The 20,228-nt window shown below is 37.9% G+C and overlaps 1 protein-coding gene across 3 annotated transcripts in view; it reads right to left on the bottom strand.

Moving 5' to 3' along the window:
• Positions 1 to 1,031: 1,031 nt before the first annotated feature.
• adkb (adenosine kinase b) overlaps positions 1,032 to 20,228 on the bottom strand; it is a 108,773-nt gene continuing 89,576 nt past the window's right edge. For 2 of the 3 annotated variants that reach the window (XM_044337593.1, XM_044337594.1), the window contains exons 8-11: positions 13,417 to 13,452; positions 9,678 to 9,792; positions 1,695 to 1,781; positions 1,032 to 1,377 (exon numbers count right to left, since the gene is read on the bottom strand). In XM_044337593.1, the coding sequence (XP_044193528.1) occupies positions 1,253 to 1,377; positions 1,695 to 1,781; positions 9,678 to 9,792; positions 13,417 to 13,452 (363 nt within the window). In that variant the 3' untranslated portion in view covers positions 1,032 to 1,252. Of the gene's footprint in view, positions 1,378 to 1,694; positions 1,782 to 8,487; positions 9,419 to 9,677; positions 9,793 to 13,416; positions 13,453 to 20,228 lie in introns of those variants that run through there. The other variant, XM_044337595.1, reaches the window with a different exon arrangement.

Genomic DNA, 20,228 nt, shown 5'->3' with positions numbered 1-20,228 from the left:
TAAGATACAAACCCAGTGTGTTATAACATTGTTTTTGCATTTGGTTTTTGGGTATTTTAAAGAAAAACTTCATCTGCTGCTTTGTTTTGGTATATATCCTGGTAAGATGAACTTGATGATTTTTTTATTTGTATGATAACAAAAAAAAAAAAAAATTAAAACATTATTTCCGGCTTTGTCCTGTTAATACTGTCACTTTTGGAAATAGAGAGCCTTCCATAATGGCGCCCCATCCATAAATCTACAGAACGACAGTTGAATATTAAAGGAATATTCAACTGAAAATGTACCATATTTTACGCATCATAACATTCACCGCCTGCAGGCTTGAGAGACATCTCTGAAAAGTTTGTAGTTTTCTGCTTTGTGAAAGATGGCACTCATGGTCTACACATATAAATACACTACCTCCGTGTCACACTATCGCCTCCTCATAGCACAGAAGCAGTAGTGAAGAAGTAGTGTAAACAGCATTGAAGCGATAATTGTTTGTAACATATTGAGCAAGAGGATCAACATGAAGAAGTGGATTCAGAAAAAGTTGTTTTTTTTCTGTGAAGTTTCTATGGATGTTTATATTTTTTGGCCATACTCTGGGTCACCATTGGAAATGATAGTAACTCCTCCATGAAAGAAGCGAGCAACGACCTTTTCACAGCCACATATGGCCATAGAAACTTCTCAAACCACTCCTGCAGGATAATGCTCTTTTCCACCATTGATCTGTTTGCTCAGTATGTTCCAAAATATTGTTACCTTGAAAATAAATCGCTAAATATGCTTCAATTCAGGCAAAGCCTTGGAGTGATGAAGGGCAATACAGCGAGATGGAAGAAGTGTTTTTAGCTCTGTTGCTGAAAAAGTTGTTTTTTTTTTGCAGTGAGTTGTTTGCCACTGGAATCCATTATACCTGCTGTAAATCCAAGCTGATGTCCTCTGCAAAGACGCAAGATATAAACTTCTGAGAGCCACATTTCAAGCCTAAAGAGGATGAGTATTTGATACTCAAAAGATAGATTTTCAGCTGTATGTTCCTTTAAACATAACCATATTATTCCAACATATGATACTAGTACATTGTTTGAGTTGTATTAAAACATCTGAGTTGATTATTCAAGCTTGATCAAATATTCAAGCTGCGGCACTTAGTCCCATGCAGTCACTGTAAATAGAAAAAAAATGTACATAAAATCCTGAAGCATACATATACAAGTATCTTGTGGAAAAGACAAATGTGCAGTGCTCGGATGCATCAGTGAAAGTCTGGCTTCTCTGGGAAGGTGCATCCGACCCGTCTGATGATGACATTGGCGGCGTAGTGTCCGGCCCGGATACACTCCTCCAATGAGTGCTCTTGGACCAACGCAGAGAGGAATCCTGGGAAGACAGAAGAGCAGAGGTCAACCTGTAACCATACATTACCGCCAAAATAGTTTGGGGAGCAATTAGCATTGATATGAACCAGGTATGGCTTCTGGAAAAAGGGACAACACTGTTTCATCCTCAACCGCAGCCAAATGATGACTGTTTTATGTGGCGCTATGATCAGCTCATACAGAGTACAAACAGCAGGCTAAATGTCACGCTCATATAATCTGGCGACATCACTATGTTACATAGTTGGCCGATATCAAAGGTTAATTGGGAATGTACACAAAAATCAAGCTGCGTAGAGGATCATTTTCATGCCATACCTCCCACGAAGGCGTCTCCTGCACCATTAGTGTCCACAATATCGTTCTGGTCGATGTCCAAAACAGGGAACATGGTCACTTTCTCACCTGTAGTCAGGACACAGGAGGGCTGTTAATTAAAGCTGAACACCAGTAAATATATATATATATTTATATATATATATATATATTTTTTTTTTTCCTCCTGTTTTGGCCCATTATTTCTTTGATTGCAACTTGACATTACATTATTCACAGGTCATTTCACACAACAAAGCATTGTTATAATTGGAGATAATTGGTCATTTGATTTTAACATTTCAGTCTAGCTTAGTTTTTTTGGCTAATTAATAACGTATGAAGTAGATATTTGTTACTTACAGTACAGTACATGTGTCCTACATAATTAGCACTGGGTAACATTTGAGTAACTCAAAGCCAGTTAAAGTAAAAAAAAAAAGAAAAAAAACCTAAACGTTGTGATTTAAGTTCAGACTGTGTAATTCACCTTTATGGCCAACAAAGCTCAATTTTCAAGTTTTTGAAGCTATAAACCACATAAGGTGTGAATCTCAACACATACTGAGTGCAATAAACACATTATTAACATTTTTCAATGGCTCGCACGGCTTTAAATTATTTTTTTCTAACGACAAAAAGTCTAAAATGGTAAAAATTATCATCCTATATTCCCAGAGCCCAAGGGGACGTCTTCAAATTGCCTGTTATGTTTAACAAACAGTCCAAAACTCAAAAATATTACATTTACAATGATATAAAACAGAAATGAGCAGCAAATCGTCACATTTGAGAAGCAGGAACTGGTGAATGTTTGGTGTTTTAACTTGGGAAGCAACCTAATTATTATCAAAATTGTTTTTAATGGCTTAATTCATCAAATATTGTTTCAGCACAAATGGCGAGATTAATGAGGTGCTGAATTAATTGACACTTGGACTGGAGTGTCTCTAGCTTACAATAAACGCTCCAAAAGCAACAGATGATCAAATGCAAAAATTCTCAGCATTTCTGAAGCTTTAGGCGAGTGCTCTGATAAATTAACAACAATCCAAGAACAGTTACTGCGAGTCGTTTCCGTTCAAAACGGAATCCAATGAATGAGGTTCTCTTTATTATCTTCAGTGGATTATATTGCTTCAATTATCAGTAGCATATGCACTTCAAAGAGACTTCCAGTTTAAAAGAGAGGGGGGGAAAAGAAACAAAAATCTACCAGATGACAAAGTCTTGAGGTGTAGAGTGACATTAAATCAGCAACTTATGTCAGAACAATCTAAACCACACACACAATCTTCAAACAATCCAAGAGCTCTGGTGCCGACGTGAACCTTCAAAAAGGTGCAGGAGACAAAAGACTGACATGTGGATAAAAGGAACACGAGGAGGCTGACAGACCCCTTATTGAGAAAAAAAAAGGCTGGGAGTTTAACGAGAACATGAGAAAGAAAAAAAAAAGACAAAAAAGTTGTTTAATGAGGCTCCCTACTAATCTAACAGCAGCTCACGGAATATCTGAGGTGCAGATAAGACACCCCACCTTTTTCTTTTTTGAATATTTCTGAATACATTTCTGTCCTTGTCCTACAGGGTAAGATACACAACCTGCAGCCAAGCATATGCTCAACACCTGATGTCAAAGAAATGACTGTGAGAGAGAAACAGTCAGAAAGTTGTGGTAAATGCAAACATATTGCAGAGCAGAATGAGACTGTATTACAGGTCAGGTACCAAAGACGTATCAGATAAAGAGTTAGATTGTGTTTTTATAATGACACACTTTCTCTTTAAAAGGAAAGCAGCAGATTGTCACTTTGATAATAAATTACAATACGACAAGAATCCTTTTAGGATCAGCTAATTAGTAGCATAACGACTTTGCTTAATTAATGCCACAGATGAAGCTTGAGAATCCTCCTCCCTCTTGAAATGATTAACCGCATATGAAAAATGTGCTAATAATAAATTACAATTTGTCAGTTATTCCACACTTAAACTCAAGTCGTTAGTTGCAGTTGTGCTTATGCGACGCACGTTGCAGCTGCAAAACAAGATGCTTTAAGGTATGAAGCTGCTGCACTTGTTCAGCACAGATTCTGCAAGTTAGTAGACCCGAGTAATCAAATGTAAATAACTGTGTAAATATGTTTACGGTGGTTAAAATAAATGGTTACTCTCCCCGGAGTGGGCGGCACACGAGGAGTCAGATCTCATTATCTGCAACCATGTAACCTCTCACATGAAGCGATGCTCATCTTTGTGATAACACTACATCCAGAAGTGTCAAAATTCATTAAACAAACAAATCAGAATCCGTTAACAACCAACCTATTGTTCTGTTGTTGCAATCAGCAGTTCTTTTTTTGGATCCTTATTAAAATCCTTAAAATTCACAGGGAACTGGATCACTTTGTGAACTCCAATATACATTGGGCTGTTCTTTTTTTTTTTTGCTCTGTTGAGTTTCATCAGCTCTTTGGCTATTTTTTGTTTTTTTCCTTTTATTTAACTCAATCAGTCCCTCAAGGAATTCGCCATATTGCAATTAAGAATGAATGCAAATACAACCTATCCTACAATATTTTCGAGATCTTGCGAGTTTTTCCCAATCTTCACAAGTTTTTGTCCACAAAAACTAGTCAATTTTACCAAACTAGCCAATTTTGCCAATTTTACCAGTCATCACCGTTTTCAGGATCAAATAACCAAATTTAGAATCACTTTATGAGTGACATTTACATAAAAATGTAACCTTAATCTCTCCCCAAATATAACAGTGGGCCGAACTGTCCTTCCCTAAACTAATTTTTGCTCTCACTAGAATCATGATTATGTATACAACTAAAACTATATCTGAGAGTCCTTAAAGTAAACGCTTTTTTTTTACCGCTGGCTTGAACTTTTTTAAATATCCAGCCCTGTCAAGTCCATCTTTTTTATAACACTGCCCCCCCCCCCAATAATATGACTGCAGTTTATTGCAAAATAACACACGATATGGCCAGACAATTTATTGCCTTTTTCCCCCAAAAAACTTTTACTATGATTTGTTTTGGCCAGAAATCATAGTAACAAAACATTTTGATATCCTGGGACAGATTGCTCAACAGCTACACTAAACTGTCAAGGCTCGTACTGTATCGTGATCATTTTGTCCTTCATGAATATGACAACAGCGATATATTTTAAAATTATTTTTTAGTTTAAACGTTGAATTTCAGCACTTTCGAGACATGACGTTCCTGGCTGCATGACGGCTGCATGACGTGGTTGAGGGAATTTGCAGAACTTTCTGCAAATTGTTTCTAGAAATATGGCACAATAGACATCCCGTATTCTTCTTCCTTCTATCATCATGGCCAAAAGTTTGTTCTCTGCTGCTTGGGGGAAAGTTCACATAACCTCATTGATGCAAATTATTAAATTTGACTGACATGTTAACTCAGGTTACAATCCAACAATTCCCCAGACGTCTGTAACAGAGCTCATTGGCAAAAATCTGTCATGGAAATTGCAACAAAAAAAAAGAAAAAAGAAGAGAGAATCCTTCCAAAATACTCTGACTCTGTTATTACTGGCTTGTAGAACGTCTGAAAACATCCCTTCCCTTTCAATCATTAAAACTCTGCTATACTTTTTTTTTTTTTTTTTTTGAAAACACTAACATATTCATGTTCCTAGAATTTGGTTTGACAAAATGAGCGAGGCAGCAGATTTCTGGCAAACACGTGGGAGTGTAGTATGGCTGTGCTTTGACAGGTAACCTGCAACAGAGAGAAAAACTGTGAAACTCGAAGGAATTCAAATACCTCCTTCCAGTAAGCTATAATTGTGTGCTTTGTTAATTCGCTCCTCATAATTCCCTCATTACAACTCTTGTATGGTGGTGATTAAACTTGAAAAATTCTTTCAACAGGCATCTCTTTGAAATGAGTATCAATTAAGTCAATATTATTGGCTATTCTCTTGAACAATGCCAATTCACAGAACAACAATGACTGAGAAAATGCTCTCCTGTAAAAAAAAAAAAAAAAAAAAAAAGCGACTGTGCATGCAAATAAGACAACCTCGGCTTTATTGAAAAATGAGCATATGGAGTATTGTTTTGACTCTGAAATTATTACACGCTTCACTTGGTTGTGTTCCAGCGCACGCTATTGTTTCTTTGACAGATAGCAGGTAGATCAAATAGTTGGCATGCCATTAAAACTAGCTTTGATCCTGTCACACTTTATCATCTACACAATTAGAAAAATCATTTTAAACCCTGGGATGCCAAGTGACTCAATTACACACGACTATTCAACTAAAAGGCACAAGATAAAGTACTCGACAGAGTTTAACTACAACATCTCTATGTGAGAAACTTCCATGAGAATACTTCTTCTGGAACGTCTCCTGTTGCTTTTCAGCCAAAACTCTGAGCCTCGGAGAGGAAAACAACTTTACCGCTTTCTTGGCAAATGCAACAGGTTAGGAGCAAGTTGACATTCAATCTGTTTCCCTATCATAACCACCATCTTTGTTCACAATTGAGTTAGAAAAAAAAAAATACATATGCCTGTAATTACTGTAACTACAGGCAAAAGATCATCACCAACCAACATCCTTTTCAGGGAGACATGAAAGAAAACACTTCAACATGAGATGCCAAGGAAAAGAGAGGAGGTCTTTCTCATAGTGCAGTCTGTTAATTGATTTTGTCTATTATGACATACGGAACATAAACATCCAGCTTTTTTAATAGACCATTAAGAGTTCTTTAAGTAGAGCGTAAAATAATTCTGCAACGTTTAATCTAACTTTGGTGCCAAGTCACCCCGCTTTTAAAAAATAAATAAATAAATGAAAGAAAATAGCCTTTTTTCCCTTGCAGTCAGTATCCATTCCCCATGTGATTAACATGTATAGATCAGGTCTTTTTTTTGTCCCTCAAAGTTGAAATCTGCCTGCTTTGCCCCCTCGAGAGCCCTAAAACTCGCAGAGGAGCCGACTCAGGCTTTATCAAGTCCTTATCAGCGATTAGAGCGGCAACCCCGGCTGAATGATCTTTTATTAGATCTCCTCACCGTTAAGGTTCAGGGCTTAATTACTGCTTTAATGGGTGTATAAGCAAAAGCCCAGTGTAGTTCAGCAGTGTCAGTGGCAGCTAAATAAAGGGCCATTTCCCCTGCTCCCAGCTCTTAAAAGGCACGTTTGAAGCGGTGGTGTGATGAAAGGCTCCAAATGAAGGGCAGGAAAAAAAAAAAAAAAGAACAATAACAAATTGACATCTCTTTTTGGAGAATTATACCACGGGGGAAGGCATTCTCGTGTCCTTAATCACTATAAAATGGTTTAACATGACATGCAGAGGCTGGCAAATGATCAAATCCTGACAGGAGGACAAATTGCAAACAAAATGAGAGATCAAGTTTATTAGAGCGCCGCCTCTGGGAAATGAAAATCTTTAATTCTCTTTTTACATTGACATTTATTTGGCTGGCATGAATAGTGATGTACACACACACACACACACACACACACACACACACACACCAATTCTGCTGCACCTACTACTGTAACAGCTCCACCACAATGATAGCACAGTCAATGACATTTATCATGTTTGCCTTTGTAGATGACATCTGAAACACATTGTCTTTCATCCCGCCCGCACTCATCATGTATTTTATATAAAGTTCACAGCGGCGCACGGCTCTGTCTTCATGCAGGAGCAATGAGAGAAGCAGGCAGGAATTATCCATCACCCCAAACACAATGGATGGATTCCTATTCTTCTTCTGCTACAAGATTTCTTTTCAAATTCTCATGAAAGGAAATGTATTTCCAAGAATTCATACTTTCAATTAAATTTCAATTCAAATAAATGCTACTATTTAGGGCTGGGCAATAACTCAATGTAATCATTTACTTGAAGTGGGATCGTATTGTGATGATATTATCACGTCACACTAATTCTGTTGATTAAATTATTCCAAGCAAGACAGTTTTTTTATTATACATACTTGAAGGTTTTATGTGATGTAGTATGTTAAGAGCAGAACACATAAGAGGCATATGACGCACGTCAGAACACCAACGCCTTTTGGTTTCTTTGTAATCTTACACAGTAGCCTTAAGATGTATGACACCATGTGCTCCCATCCCAGTATCACCTATTAATTATGTCCATGTTGAACGATTCCACACCTCACAGTTTCTGTACAATGCTAACGTTCAGTGTCAATACAGGAAGTACAGTAGTGTTTCCTTTATGTAGCGAAGTGTTAAGTTATTTTATTAACTGTAATCATGACCTTAACTAAGTGTTTTTAGTTGCCTAACTCTAGTTTATTGGTCACAGTCTTTCCCTAATCTTAACCATGCCATAGCTGACATGCAGAGATATTGTAGAAAGCAAGAATTAAAAAAAGGTTGGGGTCAGGGTACTGAATGTAAAAAATGATGTCCTCATTGAGTGTGCTCCAGGTTCGAGCATCGAGTATTGATGTTCTCAACCTATTCTGGTGATAAGGTTGTATTGTCACATCAAGATACTCCACTGTCCTTTTTTCTAGCATTGATGCTCATCCTGGCTACTATTTCTTTACTACGTCTGTCTGTATGGCAAGTCCATCGACTGGGTATCAAATGATGCAACGCTACACAATGTGGCCGGTGCGTCTAACAGTTCGCTGCACTAAACATCAGTATGAATTTTGTAAATTAAAGTAATTTTTTCATACAAATATCTGTCTCTTTAGCTGCTAAATAGTCCCTAACTTGACTGTTTGCCATTTGGTATTGGACAGGAAGCTTCGAGTGGGTTCATTAGAGATTTATCGCTGAAAACTGCTGCCTGCTGTGACTGAAAATGGGGATGACAGTGAAACAAAACAGTAAAACTGTGGGCTGTAAGATCAAAACAATGAGTTAAAAGACGCTAAAAAGCTCCATAGAGCTAAGGTGATAATGCTCTATTGGTTTATTTCTACGAGCGACTCCGTTCACATTGTCATTTCATTCATTTTTAATATAAAAATATTGATTAGAGCAGCTTTAACCTTTTTACCAAGATAGACTCTTGAGAGTCCTGGCCAAAATGGCAGCACTACAATAGAAAAATACAATGGAAAATACAGGAAAGAAACAATTAATTATTGATTGATTAATATTGCCATCAGTGACATAGTGTAAAAGCTTCAGCTCACAAAGATTCTTGCCAACAGTGTGAAATTGAGGACAGTGGACACATGTGAAGACAGTGTCCCGCAGTGCTAACAGTTCTGCTTCTCTGCAGTCCCCAGTGATGAGTGATATGATGGAGTCTTTACCTGAGGCCATCTCTCCCCATGCACGACTAGTCTGAACTGCAAGGGCAACAAGGAGAGACACCCTGTGGTTCCAAACAAAGGCAAAGTCTCCCAGCAGTAATCAGAAACTATCATCTCTCCCCGCATTGCTTAAACCTGTAACCCCCGCTTCAGTTATGATGGTGCTGCCTTTTAATGTCTCATTAACAAATATCCCCTGTATCAAAGAAAATTGGATTGATTTGAGGACCAACATTGTCAACCTCTCCCCAAGGTCACTCTGCCAGCATTTTGCAGGAAAAAAGGGGCAGGATGTAAGAGTTGAAGCATTAAAAATTGCTGAGGACTGGCCTGGAGTCTGTCCAAGATAAAGTTAGAAGTACTTCACAAATCAATGCCTGCTCTCTGCATCCCCCACACTTCTTTTATGCTCTGAAATGACAGAATGTAGTGCAAGCAGTCTTTTTTTTAACATCTGGTGTCAATATTGGAGGTTAACTTCAAAGAAATTACTGATAGCATTCGGCTCTCTTCAGTCAGCGATCTACCATCTATTTAAGGCTGCAGTTGTGAGATATGAGGTTTAAGAGAAGGGTAAAAATGTCCAAAAGGGGCCAAAGTTGGGATGTCTTCAAGTAGTAGAAATATGACTAGATAAGCAGACAAAAAAAGGAAAACAAAAATGGCCTACCAACAGTTGCAACAGTGTCGTCCTTGCCCTGGGTGAAGACCACCACTCGCGGCCTCTTTGTGTTCTCCTTGGGTAGGTTTTGGGTCTTCTTCGCAATCTCTGCAATGTCATCTGTCTGTAAACACACCAGACCGCTGGGTAAGTATCTTAAGTTTAACATCGCCTGAATGAATGCATCATGAAGGGCAATTTCTAAGGAGTTAATCAAAGATCACAAGTGTGACTGAGAGGGGTCAGAGTTTTCCAATTCCGGCAGATGGATCAAGTGATAATGAAACCAGATGGGCTATGAAACCGTTTTTGAAAAAAGATCAATAGGCGCACTCAATGATGCTTCCACGCAGTTACAGGAGAGCTGCAAAATATTAGAATGTCATACTCCCTAAGTGAGATGAAAATAAGTGTGTGAAGATATGCTGTTGTCAGATAAAGCTACTTCTGCGAGCTGAAGGGATAGGTGGTGCGTGTACTGTATCATTCTCTTCCTGAAACAGGCCATCTCTCCTCAGCATCTGCACAGAATGGATATTCTCGCCTGGAGACGACAGAACTCTCCGGAGTGCTTGCCTTTGATCATGAGAGGGATAAAAAAACCCACACCTGTCAGTGCTACTTTATTATTAACTCATCATGATGTACTATGAGCAGGTGGAATGCCTTTATCACCGTCTCACAGTGGGGTGGACTCTGCGTTTCTGTAATACAGCACACTGAGGAGCTAGCATTAAGGGTCGTAGACGCCTCTAGCATTTGTATCAAAGCTAACACTCGAGCGCCTTCAGGGCGAGCACATACTGTGGTTATGGGAGTAATCAGAGAGATAGGCTCCCACCCAATACCACCAGCCACACTGGCTCACTCAAACCAATGAGCTTTTACACCTCTAAATGCTTCCCAAACGTCCTTTAATCAGCCCTGAGAGGTCCGGGGAGACCCTGGGCCGAGGAAAAATGGGTGTAACACTCTAAGTAAGTGCTAATGGTGAGGTTAATACAGAGGCTGTTAGCAGGCGATGGTGAAAAAAAAGGCAATTTGTCACTGTGACTGGATGTAACCACAAGCACTCCTCCAGACACTGAATGCAAAACCACACAAGGCTTCGGCACATTGTCACCCTTCGGTTTTATGTTCGCTGACATAAAAAAGGTGCTCTACTCAGGTTTAGGCGCTAAAAGGCTCTAAGGGCCCTGAGGTGGTAGGGTAAGCATCATGGCTGTTGAGTGGGGCAACCTACACACACTAACACACACAATCACTCAGAGACAACTTCTTCCTTTTTGTCTAGAAGAAAACTTACCTGACAACTTCCTACGGCACAACAACACAGAAAAATAATGTTCAGCGTGAGTGCAAAACAAATGAATTGACAAATGATATGGTCACTTCGGTTTACTGCTGACAAATATTTACGATTGCAGGGCAATTGATCAGACATAAATCAACAAACCGTGAAATATGAAAGCTTTACAAGGGTGTTAAATTGTGTTTCTGTATTGAAGCCAGTGAGAAGCTGATCGTCTCCACTGCAGGCTGTTTGAGAAACACTGCCAGGGAAAGATTCAATTAGAGCTGTGATGCAGATAGTTCTTTGAGCGTTTAAAGGAAACAGATCACAATCAGGCGACTGTGTTCGGATCTGCTGATTACTGTTTTGGAGACTACACGCTTTTTTATCTTGTATTTACACTGAGGAAGTGCTGCTGTCATTTTTGTAAGTCATTCCTAATGCGATGATAACAGTGTTTCGGAAAATATTCAAAGTGCATCTTTCAGTGTTTTTGGGTCAGATATTGACAACTGGGCAGCAATTGCAACAATATCCAATTATAGTATCACTCGTAGTGCCATACTGACCAATTAATTGGATTGTTCATGAATTTAAATGAACCTCACTGGCCTTAAAAGACCCCAGTCTTTTGTAATGCAACTGGGTGATTATTCCACTTACAACAAAATAGTATTCTTGATGAGAGATCATACTGCATTATCATTTTTCAAAACTGACTTGTCAAAGTTAATGTTATTTGTTGTGCACATTTGTTACACAGTTAATTGCATTTGACAAGATTTTGATTTGATAAAAAATTCTTAGCTCAAGATCCACTTAGTGGAAATAGAAATGGTTCAGTTGCTATCACGTGACCCAAGAATGGAATTATGAGCGTAACCTCTGTCTCTGGCGTCGGATGTAACAACTGAACCATCTCCATGACAACTGAGCAAACTCCTTCTGCTGATGAAGGCAACAGGATGCGGATGAAAGCTCTGAAAAATTGCCATCAAGTGGAACATGTGCTTTTAGTCAAGTTTTAGTCAATTTCCCAAGATCAATGATTACTGTATGTGATTTTGCAAATCTTTAACATTTATTATATCAGGGTTGGGAAATATCTTTATTATACCTATTACAGGTTTTATCCATATTGCCCAGAGCTGTTCTGTGGTCATATTACAAGTTTATTGTGTTTGTGTGTAGGACTGGTTTTCTACAACGATACTGACGTAACAATATATTTGCTATTTCCTGTTTTAAATTCAAAGTTATAGATGCTTCTGTATAGAGTATATTGACATTTGAAGACTTGTACAAATACAGTATGGGCACGGGCTTGTACAAAGCAAGTCAAATTGTCATCATAAGTGACAAGAGAAGAAAAAAAAAAAGACAACTGTGAAGAAAACCTCTTTGAACTGCAACCATCTAGAAATGCAGTAAGTACAGTACACACCACCGATGTTATCTGAGAAATCACATTCATCCAATGCAATTTCGCAGAGTGTTCTGGCAAATCAGGTTGACATGGAAAATGTCAAAGAATTGTAAGTACTAGGAGAGTCTACACTTTGCCCTTTGTGTTTTTTTTTTCATGTGAGGCCCCCTCCATCATCACCAGCATTACCCCCCCTACCCTTCATCCTTTCTCCTCTCTTAAACCTGTCACTGCCATCAGGATTGCATTTCTATTCCAGTCACGTTGATCACACCGTTAGTGATTCTGGATGACAATTATTCACACAGAGCAGAGCCATATTCAAGGCAGCTCTACCTTTGAAAGAGAGAAGGCACTTAAAATACCTGAGCCCATTTTGAAAATCTCTCACACACACACACACACCGGCTATTGGTGTTTTTGATTTTCACATTTTAAAAGCAGCGCAAGGAATATGCAAAATACAAGCAAAAAATAGACTAAGGGAACATTCATTTTACACTTAAGAGGCAGCCCCACTTTAAAACACCTAGTGTACATTCTGTGGGGTAACAAGCACTGTGATTTTAATTTCCATAATCTAAAACCACAGGTGGCTGTAATTTGGTTATTAAAAGACTACAGTGTGTTTCAGTGTGGTGTAATGCTATAGCAGTGAAGGGAAGACATACAGTATCATCCCTGAGTGCAATGTAGATAATGAGGAGGCTTTTTAACCAGGCAACCTGATGAGCCCGAAGCCTGCAGAGAAAGGCTTGAAACCATGCCCAACTTCTCAGCTTCCCAAGAGGCTTTTCAAAATTCAATAAATAACATCTGTAGGCGATGTTGGGTGCAGACCTAGCAGAGTGCGTCATAACAGAGAGCTGGCTGAACAAAGAAACCATGACGACTGCCAGGTTTCCATAGCAACTGCTGCAAGGCCTGGAGAGTATAATAGCACATCAATCACTGTCCAAAAGGAACTTCATTATCAGCAAAAATAAACCTTTAGGATCTGTTTAGTGTGCAATTGCTGGTCAACTCACCTCAAAGCCCAGCTCTTTGGCAAAGGTGGCCGCCTCCTAGAAAAGAGAAAACAAAAAAACAAAAACACACAAATGAGCAGTTAATTACAGAGTCACAAACAGAGCAGAATGTCACACTCAAGACGTGAAGTAAAGACATCTCGCTTGCCTCCGCTCCTCACATGTGTAGCCGTGTCACTTGAGAATAAGTAACCTGAGTTAGTGTTGCTCTGCCAACTACTGATTTAATAGGCATGCAGCCCACCCATTTAATCTATTGCCCCACTTCATCTCATCTTACCACAGCAGCACGAGATAACACCATGTCAGCCTCCAGCCATGAAACCACCACTGAAATCATGAATATGTGCTGGTATGTGGGAATCCCCGACAATGAAGGCATTCAACACCTACTGTATGTTTCTTTAGTCTCATAACAGGTGCACTTTAAAGGACAATACCGGTGTTTTTGTAAGTTTTACCTCCTTAACTACAAATTATGTGAACTTTAAATGTTTGCTGACCTTTTTCAGATACACACTTTAGTTTTAGATTTTCACATATATTTTGGCCCCTTTAAGGCAGCCATTGGCTTCCATTCATTGCCATAAGCATAAAAATCTAATGGCAAAATCGAGACTTGCTTAAGTTGTCTAATCTAAATTCATGCTGTATAGATTCAGATTTTCAAATGCATTTTTCAGGCACCCATTGACTTCCATTCATTTCCCTAGAAAATTCAAACTCTATTAGCAGAGTCTTAAAACTTAGCTAACTTTTCTATTACAGAAAATCTCAACCTGGTGATTGGGAACCCCCAAGGGGTACAAGATAAATCAGTGGGGTTATATGATGATTAAAGGGATAAGAGAGAAAAATAGATTTCTGTTTAACAAAATAATAGTTTAATAGTTTAGCCTTTTCAGGACCTCTCAACTATCCACACTAAATCCATAACCTGTGATGAGGATCACAATGAGATATTCCTTTTAAGGGGTCTAAAAAAGTTGGTCTAATCCATCGCTGTGAACAAAGTCTGCATTAATGTTGTTTATTTATATTGATGTGGTAAAACAGTGCAGACTTCTCAAAATCAATCTGTAAATAAACTGCATGATCATGCAACAACACTGTAACAACAATTCATGCCGACATTTGATATTCATGTTGTACTGAAATTAATGGAAATCAATCAAGAAAAACTATAGTGCATGCATTTGAAAAAAGCTCAGCTATTAGTTCAGTTATTATATAAGTTATACATGATCTGTAGAGCTAAAAATTGAGTCTGCTAATTAATTTTGAAATAAATGGAAATGAATGGAAAGCAAATGTGTGTCTGGAATGGACAAACACATCCAAAAACTATATTATACCTGTGTTTCAGGGTCTGCTAATTGATTTCTCATATTGTACGGAAATAAATGGAGGTCAACGGATATTCTAAATGGTCGGTACAGTACATCCAAACATTTTTAATACACAGGCATGGTTTGCAAAATGGTTAGCTGTGATGTCCAATATGTGATTTGTAGTAAATAGGCCAGACCAATCCTTTAACTGATGACAGAAGCTGTTGCTTGTCAGTTCAGAACAATGCCACAAATTGTTACAGACAACCTTGTGCACAAAATTCACTTTTGACCCCAGATGGGGCAATAAGTTGATGCTATGATTCAAAATAATCCAATTATCTGAGGAAGGGGGGCCGGTGTTTGCGTGACCTTGGGGAGAGGTTGACAACCTGGTCCTCAAACAGAAGGGGAGGAGATGACATGGAACAATAAGGTTACTGGTCCCTGGAGGAAAGTCTCATGGCTCTCTGCCTTGGATCAACATCACAGCGCCAGCAATATGTCAATTCATCACTCCCCCCCACTCCTTCAACACACACAGAAGCTAAGAGGCTAGTCAATTAGTCGCTATAGTCAAGAAGCACTTTTATAATGAGTAAAAGTGAGTTTATTTTCTCCTTCCTTTGCCTCTTCAATCTATTGAAGGCCTAGGTCTCACATTTGTTTTCATTTATTTACAACCACATATTGACTTTTGTCCTCAGGAGCGTTCCATCACCAATGAGCATGAGGCATGAGCAGCTTGGAAAGTGTCTTGTCAAAACAGTGATATTTCATCTCAAAGCATTTAAAAAGAGACACATGAATGAAGGCTGGAATAACGATGGTGCTGCAGAGCGACACATGCCTCTATCTCACCCTCCGTCTCTCTCTAGTTAGCAGCTATAATATTTGTGAGAAAAGCCTTTCGAGAGAGTGTGGGTGTTAGAAGAAAAGATAATTGAAGCGATGTCTATGAGCCACATGTGTACAATGTAATCCCTTTTAGGAATTTATTAATTTCTATGAGCTGTTATGAATGCCTACATTAAAAAATATTTGGTACTATAAGCTCAGCTAAACCTGCTGTAATATATTAGTTTGATAAATAGTGTATGGTGGTAAATATGCAATTATTGAGACTACACATGCAAGCAAATAAAACTGAAATGACAGGCAATAAATGTCACTATTACTTAAGGGGTTTATAGCATTAACATTCTAAGATCTTATATTTTAGGCTGTGTATGTTTTACATTTGGCATGAGCTGTTTGGTATGTTGTGGTAGACAGTTTTCAAATGACACTCCATATACTTCTACAGTTATCGCTGCGGTGACAACTACTTTGAGTGACATCTGGACAAAATCCTCTCATGCCCAAAAAAGCATCTTGTTTGTTCAGAGATTGCTGTGATTGTGTTGCTCGCCTTTGATGATCTGCTTCAAGTCTGATTCCGATGGAGAGAGGACTGTTGTAGATTTTGGGACCCATAAATTGCTCCTCCTTCTACTCCTCGGGCAAACAAGGTAAAAGATAACAAGGCGGGCTGAGTGCATGAGCCCTCTGCAGCCATAGTTAGTATAAAGCTATCAGAATGTGTGAGATGTTGCTGCTGTCAGAGGCTTAAACAGTCAAAGGGATATTTTTAGAGAGCTTAAGCTAATAATCCAGAGCCCAGCCAGGGGGGCGGGAGTCTACAATTTCTTGCCAAGCAAAGTGAAAGAGGAAATACACACTTCATGCAAAGGGCAGTTTTCCATAACCCTTCCTTTTACAGTCCCCTAATTACTAAGTATTTACCCGTTAAATATATAGTAAATTATAGTATGTTATTGGGTAATTACCATTCGTAATGAGTAGTTAAATACAGAGAAACTTCTTCTGAACTACTAAGAAAAACCTCCACTATTACCCATCAACTCAACTAAGTACCATGTAGTTGTGACCACTTTAAGTTGGTAATAACTCAGATATAATTGTGTACTTCTTGGGAAAGTAGGAACACCTCCCTCATTACCAATCAGTTCAAGTTGCAATTGTAGTTATCCAAGGTTTATGTTGGTAACAACCCAAGTTTAATTTTCTACTATCTAGAAATTAAGATAGTACTTTCCAATACATTACTTTTTCTTATATAGTTATTGTTCACGGCTACACCCATTTATAATGGGTTTATTACATTTACCTTACTGGTACCTGGTAACAACCTCCGCAGGAACAGTTTTCCTCTAGTATCATGGTACATCATCTTTAATACTGGGTATGTTCTTGCAGATGTTTTTACAATTTACTCAGTAAGTAAGCTGAAACTGTACTGTAAAAAGAAGCCTTGTTTGTTTCCATGGTATCACCATGTTCTCACAATATCCTTTGTAATAGATTATTTAATTGTCCGTGCAGTTAACAGGAACTTGTACCATTTATGTTCCACAGCATTACTAAGTAAAACATGACAATTTACTCAGTAAGTAAGCTGAAACTATACTGTTAAAGGAAGCCCTGTTTGTTTCCAGGTTATTACCAGGCTCTTACCATATAATTTGTAATAGATTATGCCCTTTTCCATGCAATCAACACAAACTTTTACCATGTATGTTCTGCAATGTTACTAAGTAAGACATTACAATTTACAGAGCAAGTAAACTGAAACTACTGTAAAAGAAAGCAATGTTTAATCCCATGGTATTACAAAGTCCTTTCCAACATTTACCATATGTTCCATGGTGTTATTAACTAAAACATGACATTTTGAGAGAGAAAGGGGAGCGTGTGAAACTGCAGAACTAAAAACTCACAAGTGTAGAAACAAGTTATAAAGTTCAGTTAGACTATAAGTCTTGTTTCTTGAAGGTTTAGAACTGTTTTGTCACGTATGGGAGTTGGATTTTTTTTTTTTCACTCTGAACCTCTGGTGAGTTGAATTAGCCTGCACTGGTAGCATAGTTACTAGCATAGCATCTTGCTAGCTTAAGAGAATATGAGGAATTCAGTTTATTTGTGTGAAATTGAGCTAAAATTGATTGGAGTATTCTGAACAGTATTTTGAGCAGTACTACAAAGCATTTTGGATGAGTATGGTGTGTCCAAATGTATTTTTTTTTGGTTGTATTCATGATAATATGTTGAATGTTAGTTATGAATAATAGTTATGCTGGTCTAATATCTGCAAGTTATCCTGCTTTGTCAGATCCTGTTTAAAGGGATTATAATTTTATGTCATATTAGAGATGTAGGGAACTGTATTTCATGTGAGCAATGCCTTGCTTTACTGATACCAGATGAGGTTAATTTTTGGTGGAACACTATCAAATTATAAGAATTATAAGTCCCTAGACAATAGGTTTGTGAATGGGGGTGCAACAGATCACAAAACTCACTGTTTGGATCGTATCACGGTTTTGAGTTACGGATCGGATCATTTTTTCGGATCAGCAAAAAAAAAGAAAAAAGAAAAAAAGGAGATAAATCTAACTTTGCTTTCCATTTATTCTGTAAAACACAAAGCGACTTTTGCCCATGGTATTAAATGAAAACAACATTCAAGATGTCCAATGTTTAAATAAAATCTTGAAATATTTAACAATTGAATATAAAATATTCAATTGTGCAATATATACCTTGTTCCTTTAAACACGGTAGTGAATGAACAATAGCCTGTGTCCATGTCATCAAAACTTGATGATAAATTACAAAAATGAACATCTTATCCTGCACCTTAGCTTGTTGAACGAGCCACCAAACAAACATTCACCAGGGAAAAATGCACCGCTAACGTCAGTTAGCTGGCTAGGTAACTAATTAGTTGCTCAGCTGCAGCACATTAAACAGCATGTAAACACACATGCAGATGTCACTTTGGACCCGTTAGGCGCTGGTTTGGTCATTGCTCTTCAAAATCTCTGTTAGCAACACGCAGTCTGTCCATGACTTGTAGCTACAGTTTGTTTACTTTGTCTCCAAAAACACATTAAATTTTGCAATTAATCCGCGATTCACTTGCGTGCCAAACTGTGGGGGCGTTCCGTACGCATCACGAATCAACTATGTTCTGTTACACCACTAGTTATGAAATTGAGTTTCGAGGAAGTGGATGAAATCTCATTTGAAAATAGACTGTATGATGATTCACCTGATTTATTCTGTACTGTACACGCAGATTGTTTTTTTGATGACCCTGGATTTGTAGCTTGGAGTTAACTCTTTGCTGGAACGTGATGGTGAGCCAGTCCCAGTGTATCACGTTTATTTTATGACCCTTGCATCAAAAGCACACTTTTTTTAGTACAATGTAACTACCATGTCATTAAGCGTTACTTTCTTTGACAGTTCTTCTGTTTCAGCATACTTATTCAATAAAATGTCATGTTTTAGTTAGTAACACTATAGGACATATGGTACACATTTGTCTATATTGCATGGGAAAGGAAACCATACATTTTGATGAAAGGATGTGGTAAGGACTTTGTAATACCATAGGATTAAACATAGCTTTCTTTTACAGTAAATTACTCTGTAAATTGTAATGTCTTACTTAGTAATTATGCAGAACATACATGGTAAAAGTCTGAGTTTATTGCATGGAAAAGGGAATAACCAGTTACAAAGGATATAGTAAGAACATGGTAATATCATGGAAACAAACAAGGCTTCTTTTTATAGTACAGTTTCAGCTTACTTACTCATTAAATTGTGAAAACATCCGCAAGAATGTACCCAAGAATGTACAAATGTACAAGAATTACAATTGTAACTTGAATTGATGGGTAATAGAGGAGGTGTTTCTGAAAATTGGTTGCCTACTTTCCCAAGAAGTGTGCAATTATGTCTGAGTTATTACCAACCTAAACTGGTCACGACTACTTCTTCTTCAACTATTTCTTCTTTTTAATTAAGCTAATTTGCTGAAAGTGTAGATAGTCTTTATGTAACATCCATACCATAAAAGGGGAACGTACATACAGTAACAAAGTAATCCAATCCTTTTGTTACATTATGACATGTGGCTACATTGAGGAGCACTGAGGTTATCATTAAAAGAAAACTTTAACATGCAAATTTACAGTGGCCCAAAATACTTGTCGCTTCACTTCACTACTCTGCATCTGATAAAAGAAATTTCCCACCAAACCAACCAAAACATTTCATGCATGTTTGCATGGTAGATAAGGACACCTGAAAGAAAATAAATTAATAAAATTATAGAGGTGGCTCTCATGATAAAGTATTCTTAGTGACAAACCAAAGCAAGTATTTATTTTTTTCTCCTCTGTGTAACAAGTTGTTGAGCATATGTCACAGCAGGAGTGAGAGTTGAAAAAAAATCCAATTTCAGTGTTTCCCAAAGAATCTAAATCAAAGAGCAAACCTCAGTGCTAAGGTTAATAAAAGTTGATAAGCTGAAAAGCGTAACTCCCTCAGGCCATTCAGAAAATAGTCATTTGCTTGACCGTGTTGGCCCAAGCTGACGCTGAGGCATAAATTGAATTGTACTTGACA

The sequence above is a fragment of the Thunnus albacares genome, chromosome 20 (assembly GCF_914725855.1).
Source record: "Thunnus albacares chromosome 20, fThuAlb1.1, whole genome shotgun sequence".
Classification (NCBI taxonomy): domain Eukaryota; kingdom Metazoa; phylum Chordata; class Actinopteri; order Scombriformes; family Scombridae; genus Thunnus; species Thunnus albacares.
The sequence above is the reverse complement of the archived record's forward strand: the minus strand, read 5'-3'. Positions and strand labels throughout refer to the sequence as shown.